General features: G+C 39.9%; 1 protein-coding gene across 1 annotated transcript; it reads right to left on the bottom strand.

Moving 5' to 3' along the window:
- Positions 1-1,363: 1,363 nt before the first annotated feature.
- hoxc1a (homeobox C1a) lies at positions 1,364-9,031 on the bottom strand. Its single transcript, XM_068733800.1, is given in 3 exon segments — positions 1,364-4,895; positions 8,432-8,986; positions 8,989-9,031. Coding segments are annotated over 3 exon segments (996 nt in total). The 3' UTR covers positions 1,364-4,497.
- Between the last annotated feature and the right edge of the window lie 1,320 nt (positions 9,032-10,351).

Raw genomic sequence — 10,351 nt, forward strand, 5'->3', positions numbered from 1 at the left:
CACAATCAGATATGTAGCAGGGCCAGCTTGGTTGATTTTACTGATGCTGCATGATGCCACAGGAAGATACTGTATGCACTGTACATAATGATATCCCCCTCTGCTCCGACACACAGCACCAGATGTCTCAGGAAACAGGGAATTTTCCTATGCAACAGACTTGCAACCTTGACACAGTTTCACCTCTACATGCACCCCTTCTCACTCTTTTCTCCCTCACATCCCATCCTCATGATGCCTTACATTGACTCAAAGCCCCCACCAAACACACACACACACACATAGACACACACACTTTCAAGAGCAAATCTCCCTTTGCAGCCAAAAGTGCTGAGTGCTGCTGTTTGCTTTGTACACAGAAATTCGCTGAGGCTGTAAGCTGTCCCCAAACATCTGCTCCCTGGAGTGGAGCAGGAGAGCGCCAAGGACTGGATTGGTGCGCATGTTGTTCATTGTAGCTCTGTCAGAATGTGTTATGAATGGATTTGTATGTGCGGGTGTGTGCATGCGCGTGTGAGTGAACAATTATTCAAATAGGTGCTTTGTATCTTTTTGAGCGCTTTATTAGTAGCACCTTGGAAACAAAACACATATTTGGGTAATTGTACACAGGACATCGAAATATGCATAGGCACACACACACACACACACACACACACACACACACACACACACACACACACACTCACACACACAAACAGGTGCACTTCATTTAAACTTTCTTGATGCACAAATTGTTTGGTAGTCAAATATGTGAATGAGAACGATCAAAAAGACTGATTGTGCATGAAAGTCTTTGCAAATAAAAGAAAACATTAAAATCAGACGATCAGAAGAACTAAAAGGGAGGAGGGCATTCAAATGATCTGTAATTACAACAACAACTGAGCTATTTATAAGTGCTTCACTTAGAGTTAGAAAGAGCTTCACTTGAACAATTGATTTCATTCCCCTGAGCACCGGTGAGGATATTACATGCATATTATGCATTAAGTTAATTTTAGGTCAACTCAGCATTAATTACAATGAGCTCAGAAGAACCCACTTACATGTGTTAATTTAAAACGTAGTGTAAGATATGCTGTAAGCTGCATATGTTCTCTCATTGCTCATGCCACGCAGGGCTCCTCAGGAGACTTTTAACAGCCCCGAACATCAGCTATCTTCCGAGAGAAGACAGTAAGGAAGACGGTCAATAGCCTCATTCGTGATGAATTAATACATGTTTTAGTTTAATATCTCAGTGTTTCATCAAAAAAAAAAAAATGTAACAGGTAACTTAACTTTGACAAGTCATGTTTGATCTGTTGTACTTTATTATAAATATGTTTCTTATTGATTTGAATGAATGAGTTAAATAAAGTAGATTTTGGAATGAATTTTATTACAATAAATTATTGCTGTACAGGAGAGGAAAAGAAAAATAAAGGTGAAGAAAAATCCAACTTGTTCAATGTCACCACTGTTACTACCTGCGGCAGTAATACATTTTCAGCTGAGTTATTTTGGTTTTATTTCCCTTCCATTTACCATGTGTTTGCTGGTGTATAAGCACAGCACAGCTGTCAGTCTCGTGAACCAACCGTACATCTTCAGGAAGGAATTACAGAAGAGCACAAATTCATCAGAGTAGAGTCACACTCAAATGCTTTCGAACTAAATGTCAGGTCTGAACAAACAATGCAGTTTGCCTTTCATCAATTGAGAGGCAAATGTTGAAGCTGCCACAGAATGAAATTAAAGTGATAGTTCACCCAAAATAAATCAACTCTTCTTTTCACCTTCGCATCATACCTATAACTCACATTAACTTTTTTTCCTCCACATATTTTCTCTGCTATTTTAAATTGTTATGCATTTCTAAGTGAATCTATTATACAGTAGAAAACTCTGATGAAGTAAGTTGGGATTTTAAAAAGTCTGACTGCACACCTGCTGCAAACATCCTCTGTGCACATCAAAGCCTGTAACTTTATGCCCTGTGGCAAGGGAACATATTTGCACAAGGTGATGAAAGAGTTTCTGATGAGGTCAACTTAACACACTTCTTAGTAACACGGATATGAGAGACCATTTTTATATTTACAAGCTTTATCATCACATTGTTTCATCATCATCATCCTCATCCTCCTAACCTTCACAAGTGCACACTTATTTGCATAAAAAAAAGACAGACGCATTAGATTGTTTTGTTAAGCCTTCCGCTTTGTGCTATTTTGTTTAGAGAAAGGCAACCTTAATGGCCTGTATTTTGTTTAAATGCAAATGTAAAATAAATTGAGCTTAACACATTTTAAGTCTAGCTTGCATGAAAAATAATTTGTAATTACAAATAAAACTTTAAAATGTTTACACTGTCAAAAGTTCCTCTGCAGACCTTTAAGTTTGAACTTCTATTCCATTCTAGCTTTCAGTTCAAATGAATGAGATGAACATTATAAAGGACATTGTTTAAGGGGATTAATGTCTAAATTCTTCCAAAATTATTCAAGGCAATATGGATGAAATATATAAGCAGCAAGGGTGTTATGAATAGTTGCTCTAAATTTTGTTTATCCGGGCTCTGACATGGAATTCTATTAAGTGTTCAGTATGCTCAAGTAACTTTAATTTTTCAACTTTGCAATTAAAAATAGATCTGTGGTTTATATCCAAAAGCCTATTGGGTGAAAACACTCTTTTATCCAGTTTATAAAGTGAGCCAGGAGCATATTTTTGGGCTTATTAAAATAAGAGATAGGGCAAAAATTAGGTTAGCTCTAGGTGTAGAAAAAATGCATTATGTGGCTTGGAATGATAATATGAACAATTATCATATGGCCTAGTCGCCCCTCTATTCAGCTGGATGAAATATTATTGTGTGGACATAGAGACCCACCACCAGAACAAAAGCGTTCCGAGTTGTTGAAAAAAAGAGAAAACGAAAGAAAGAACGAGAGAAAGAAAGAGAGAGGGAAAGCTCAGACTTAGAGGTCATCCAAATGAATGGTGCATCTTGCTCTCACTGAGCCGCTGACCGGGTCATCGTTGTCCCGAGGCAAGACAAAGGTCAAGAGGGGAGAGGTGAACGCCGGTGTAACTGCATATATTAGCGTGAAAGTGCAACTAATAATTATATTATTATTTGACTTACACAAATCCCAAAGAGGACACCTGTTAAATGTTTAAAACGGACCCAATTCATTCATTTTGATTATCGCTTTGTATTTCTAAGCGACACCCAGCTGCTTTAGGTTTATTTTCTTTGTTGTTGTCATTAACATCCGCTTTGGATCTACTTACCTTCGCATCAAGTGCAAACACCGCTAATTGAAAGCTAAATAAAAATATTCCCTTACATGGAATTAGTGTGGCTGATGGCCTCATATCTTGATATTAGAATAGACATTAACATGACAGAAACCCATTGCGATACCGGGAACATAACAATGTTTGTGGGCCGAGTTTACAATCATTTACTTTATATGAGATGAGATGTGAATCTAGAAGGAATATTTAGCAGCTGCTGCTGGGGCCACACAATTTATTGGTTGATCTGCAAAACAGCACAGACAGCGTTTTATTGTCTGCTCTCCCGCATGAGTGTTCAAGCTAAATTATCATTTTCTGATGCATGTATATAGCGGTAATAAAAGACGCAACAACTCCCGACCGTGATTTTTCTACATGCCATTAACATGCAGTTACAGATGCATGCAAATGCTCCCATATTTGTGCCTCAAATAGATGGATCACCACGGATCAATACTCTTAATAAGAACGATCAATACATCTATCAGTCAATTATGGCATTCTAATCTTTCCGTGAAAGAAAACCTTAAAACCGGATAAACACACAACATTAAACAGCATTAAAGCTCTGCTAAATTAGCCTGATAATTATCTGCTAACCATGTTTAAGATGTTATTTGTCTGCAGGTGCATCTGACTTTTTCCTCAAATATTCAGAAACAAACAACTTTTTAAAGATATTTAAAAAATTTAATCTAATAATGCTGCAACTTGAATTGATTGAGTAAGCAAAAATCAATCCAAAATCAAATGTATTTCCAAAAGAATAAATATGACCAAATGTACATTAAATAAATAAAAATAATTCTTATTTTAAACAAATCCAGGACACACGTGTCCTGTTGAATACATATTAAAGTAAAATCAGCTCCTGGATAAATTGTACAGAATAAATAAACAAATAGTCTGCCACAGTTTCTATGGACAATTAATATAATTTTGTTTCCTTGTTTTCATTGTGTAGCTAGGGAGCGCGGTGCAATGACTTGAATTTTAATATTCAAATCAGCACCAGTCTGAAGCCGAGGGAGGATGACAAATTGTTTTGATCCGTTCTTGCATGACGAAACTTGCCAATGCGCTTCTTGCGATAAGAATCCATCGTGGTAAGCAAATACAGGTGAAGCCTGATTGAAACCGATGCAAAAGGGAATCAAAACATCTGCAGACAGGCGCCCTTGCATGAGTAAAAGCAGCTCCTGCGGTTCAGGAGTTCAGGGGCAGGTGTTTTGACGAGGACGGTCCAGGAGAGGGGCAGGTGTCCAAAGTGTCAGCGTGAGAGTGCGGTGCCGCCGGCCCCGGGTCTGAGAGCAGCCCGTCTCTCTGAAATTTCTTCTGCTTCATGCGTCTGTTCTGAAACCAAACTTTCACCTGCGTCTCGCTAAGCTGCAGGGCGCTGGCGACCTCCACCCGCCTGGCCCGCGTCAGGTACTTGTTGAAGTGGAACTCCTTCTCCAGCTCGGTCAGCTGCTTAGTGCTGAAGCTGGTCCTCGAGGCCCCGTTCACCGTGGGATGGTCACCCGTGCAGATGCTTCTGCTTCCAGCCTCGACAGCACCGAGGCCCGAGTCAACAACACTGAACCCACAGGTCATGTGCACCCTGGCTGGGAACAGAAGACATGAAAACAGTCGTCAGCAAGATCAATGAGGTTATCCACAAAACCCTTCTGAACAAAAGTATCCACGTCCTTGTCCAGAAAATAAGATTATATATTATTCCAGAGTTGAAACAATTATTGTATAATAAACTTCAGTCAATGTTTTAACTTTTGTATAAATCATCAGAAAATAAATAAAATATTAATTACAGCTGTACTGGCCTGGTAATTTGTGTGATAATGAGGAATACAACAAAAATAAATACAAATCACAGGTTTTTTTGCTATTGAAGGAATGAGTTAAAAACATATTAACATTCAAAATATTATCTACAAGAAACTGATTTGTAGGAACTGGCCCTGTGCCAAATAGTTGATTTAAAGTCTTCACACGGGAGCAATCTTTTTGTCTGTAACAGACATATTTCACTGAGGTATCAACTTTAGCAGTAGCCTATAGGCACATTGTAAAATATTTTGTAACTGTCAAACGTGGATGGGAAATGATGTTTTATCTAATTGAACTTAATAGAAACACCTGAAAAGTACAATGCAATCTCTTGCAACATTACAAACTATAGCCTGAAAAATTATTTCGACAAGATTTGAACGTTTCATGTTCATTTCGTAAAGGTCTTGCCTTTAAAGTCCAAGACGAGTTCACCAAATAGTGAAGCTAAATTTGTCGATGGATATTGCAGATGTATGGAAAAGTTGTCAAAGAAATGTTTGGCGATTCAAAACAACTTTGTATCGTTTACAGTCCATTAACTGTATTCATCAGAATCATTAATAATTTGCCTTTAGGCCTTTCTGTGTCAATGACAGTTTAACAGTTTACAAATCCTTTCCAACACTGCATTAATGACAAATGCCTCCATTTTTTCCTCTGAGGTTTCTGGGTCACACATTAAAGTATCATCTATGCTACTTATGTGCAATGAATGACAGGAACCGCAGCTATATCTTGATTTTTCATTGCTGACATTGTGGGTAAGTCGTCAGTGTGTCTTTGCCTCTGAGAAAATGTGCTGCTGCTGCATAATGGAGTCAGTGTGCCAGGTGTAGAGCAATGCCTCCCACCACAATTCATGGAGAGGAAGGTTAACAGGCCTCTAGCCACTTGGAAAAGCATAGCAGATGGAAAGGTCAGTTATAGGATAAATGTCGACATCTGTGTTTTAAGAAAATGAATGTCAAGGTAACCGAGCCTGAGAATTAGAGGGCAGTGAATATGAAGAACCAATACAGAGGAAGTGTACGTAATTAAGAACTTCAGCTTTCAGGAGTGCAAATCACATGCACATTCTGATTAATGGCACCAAAGATAATAGAATTGATGCCGGCCAGAAGGCATAAAAGAATCAAACTAAATATTTGAGAAATGACTTGCATGCTTAAAAATAGCCAGGCAGCAAAGGGAATGGAAGGGCCTTCCAAGCCAAGGAGAGGGAAGAAGAAAAGGGATAGATCGATACACATTGCCTCAGTCATCTGGGCATCCAGCCCACAGTAATTCAGGTGCTGTCAAAGCATAATTGAAGAATGACGCACTGGGAGTATATACACTGAGCCAAGAGATCAGGTTACTGCAGGTCTGTGGAGGCCTTTCAACATGGAAGAATATAAGCAAGACTTTGTTTTGTGCCAAAGCCAATACAACCTCCAGAGGAAAGCATACTTTCACTAATGACTCTTTTACAAGTTACACTATAGCGCTAATGAGTTACTCCTACAGAGGATCCCCTTCAGAGAGATGCAGAAGGAGGTTACAAAGATGCAAACAGTACTGCAAGGAGATGTGTGAGGAGATGTGTGTGCGTGTGGGTGGGTGTGAGCAAATGACTTTCTCAAGTGCACGGATTTGGTTCAGATGAGTGGCTAATGTATTTTATGAATAAAACGACTCCTCGACCAGTGAAATGTGTTGTTGTCACCTTTTGCCTCCCCCATGGTGCACCATCAGAGAGATGTATTCCCACTCATCTAGATACTGAAGTATGAATTAAAAAGCTAGAAATTGTAGTTTTATGTTTGTTGCATGTTAAAACATTGCAATATTTATGACAAATCAAAAGTTGTTCATGTCACCTTTTCTTCTCATAGCGGCATCATTAGTACAATGTTTACATTGTCCACTATAATCTGAATTTCTTTTTTTTGTCAGTTTATCCTTTCTGCATCATATAACATTGAACTCTTCCAAGTAAAATCAAATGTACTATTGTCATCCATTGCCTCTGTGATCAAGCCTTAATCCAAAGTGATGTTTCACAAGCTGTATGAATGCATATCATGAACATGAGCATGGTAATCAAAAGCTAAAAATGTTAGCTTAGTGCAGTCAAATCAAAGGTGTTGATGCTACATCTTATTCAGAATCATTAGAAATAATGTGTCCACATCATGTTACAAATGAGCGTGAATGTTGCTACACCTTTGGGTTTGTTGCAGTCCTTGCAGAGGAGCTCAGGCCTTTTTATCTCAAACAGTCTGCCTCTTTGGTCACTGAACATTTGGGTCAGCAGCACGCTTAGAGCAGACAGAGATTGTGCTTTGGGGGGAAAAAAGGTTGGACCACCATTGTAGTCAATCTTCGTCCATGTAAAATTTATGAAACCCAACCCAACTCCAGTAGCCAGTCAGTCAACTGACATTATTGATAAAATGAAGGATCTATAAGATACTATCAGTCACATAAAATTGAGGATTGATAGGCATTTTTCACATTAGTAGGCTATTGGTATTTTTTTTTTTAAGCCTGGGATGTGTATTCTTCTGTGGGCTCTCTGCCCAGGACTCATCAGTCAGGGAAATGATGATCTGTGACAGCAATTATGTTAAAAAGGTGGACACATGTAAAGGTGCTGCAAACTGAAATCAATACATGAGGGCTTTCATTACAAACAGACAACTAATCAATACTCAGGGAGCACTCCAGCTTACAAGAGTAAGTTTTACTCAACTTCCTGTGAGTCTCGACAGCCAGTGGTCTGTTTCATTATTCAACGGCTACTGGTTAGTAAGGGCAAGGGTAAATAATTGATTATTTCCCAGTTGAATATACAGTGAGGCTAAGCAGGCTTTTGACTGTTCTCTACCCTTATTTTGTACAGTCTAGATCCTGCTTGTAGCAGTAGGAGGAGCGACAATGTTAAATAACCTAACAGGCTTACATGGAAACGTTAAGGAAATAGTAACCGAGTCCTCATGTGCATATTCAAATGTGGCGTCGACTAAACAGCTAGTACTGTCTTGCAAACACTTTGATCTGCATTAAAACGTGGAGAATTATTTATTTTCAACTTTATTGTTGGTGACGGAGGCAATGGTGTACGGTGACGCACAAAACACGTCAGCTATTTTTGTCCTCTTTTTTTCAGCTTGAAGAGAAAACTTCGACCAAACTTTCCCAACTATGAATGGAAGTTATCCAAACGCTTAAAGTTACACCAATAACTCATTTATCCTGAATACGTTAATGTATCAAGGTTAATTTATCCCTCCTCTCGTGCGCAGTCTCCCTTGACAAAAAAACTTACCCGCCCGGTGCTGACTCCTTCTTACTCTCATCCACTCAAAAGTTTTACTGCTTACATCCATATGAGCCACGTTATAGTCCGAGCCAGCTGAACTCCCCATGGCGACGTGAATCTCGGGGCCATTATGAGAGTATATTTGAATTTGCTCGGCTAGTGAGCCAAAACCGGATTGTAGCGTTTCGTTGTTATTTGACGCGCAGTATCCGCGTCCTGGAGAGCCCTGCCCCTGCGCCCTGCACCGCCAGGGGACACGGGAGGAGTGGGGGCAGGCCGGTGCCGAGAAGCCCTCGAGAGTCTCGCACGCTGGAGGAGGAGGGCTGTCCAAAAAGGTGCAACTGTTGGAGAGAGTTGAGTACCGGGGATGCGGAGTATTAATTCCTGAGGCGACTTTCACCTCCAGTTTTTCCTCCTCATCACGATTGCCTAGTTCAGGATGCGTCCTGCCGTCCAGGTCCCGGTTTATGACCTCTTTTGCTCGGCGGCAGCCCGTGAACAGAGGGCTACTCTCCCCTTCGGCCGTTAACTCTTGATAGGAAGTCATTATCACCTCTCCCCTGCATAATCATTGGACGGGGTTGCACTTCATGCCCGGCCTCTCATGCATCCAAGTAACGCATGGTCAGGCGGCCGGACGACCGTGGGGACATTCCTTAGAGGAGAAACAGCAGTCCCTGATTGATGGAGATGACGTGCCCTCCTGGTCTCGGCCAATAGCTGGACATCTCTGTCATCAGAGAGGACAGCACTGATTAAACAGAGTTGAGAAACTCACTTTAGGTCAACATTTTAATGGTGTCCGAGCACTAAGAGTTGCACCATGCAGGCCTTTGCAAAACCTACACACAACTTCTAAACCATCGAGGAAGTCAATCATCATCAGCAGACACTGAGGGCCTTCATGGGCCTCTCACCTATGCAGACAGGTGGGCTATGCTTTCATAAATTGTTGTATAATGCAGAGTTTTCTGACCCAAGAGAAATATATTTTGGGTCAAACTCTGGTATTTTGATTATTTTTCATGACAACAATGAACACTTCTTCTTTTTCCAAAGCTAAATTAGCATAATATAGGCCTACATTGATGCAGCTAATGGATTATGCAAATTTGGGAAGGCTTCTTGAAAACCCGAGGCCCTCTTTAGCAAAGGGCTTAGGTCATGTGAAAGGCACACTTAATGGGTTCAGAGGTCGTGACAGCTGGTATTTAGAAGTTCAGTGGCAGCAGATTTGTAATTAGCCTCGAACAAATACAAAAAATGTATGTCTCTGAGCTGAGATCAAGAAGTTGTAACTGACAGAGAGGACGTGTTTATCTTTAGGTTAAACTAGCTCCTCTGCCAGATTAGCTGGCCAAAAACAACAAGGCGTGTTCGTTTATACAGAGTCCAAAAATCTGTTTTTAGGAGGGTTTGTTTTTTTTTCAACATGGGTGTGTTTACTCAGACATGAATCATCATGTTAAACTTTCCATGCATGTGCAAATAGCGCTGCATGCTGCTATTCAAACTGGATTGACAAACAAAAACCAACAAACCTAAAACACTCCCAAACTACATGTAGAGAAGAATAATACATCAAGTCCAGGACTTGCCTACTTGCTAGGACTTAAAACATGCAAATAGGCCTAATGCAGCTGGCTTGTGTTTTGGTACAATACAGGTACACAGCAGCCCAGTGTTTTCACCTATATAGCCCTGAAGTGAAAATGTCAATGAGCTCCACAGTGCAACAGAGGGTTTTTTTTCCTGAAGACTGGTGACCTACTTTAAAATACTTTGCTGGTTTATTCCATACATTGTAACGATAATTAATAAAGCTGTAATAATATCCCAATTGTCCAATGTTAATGTTTAATCTCCAAACCCTTTCATTATTTTGCTTTAAATCGAAAGTAAAAAGATTATGTCTTATATTTTCAA

Source organism: Cebidichthys violaceus, unplaced genomic scaffold (genome assembly GCF_023349555.1).
Source record: "Cebidichthys violaceus isolate CVI_PGR_0920_01 unplaced genomic scaffold, fCebVio1.0.p SCAF_6, whole genome shotgun sequence".
Classification (NCBI taxonomy): domain Eukaryota; kingdom Metazoa; phylum Chordata; class Actinopteri; order Perciformes; family Stichaeidae; genus Cebidichthys; species Cebidichthys violaceus.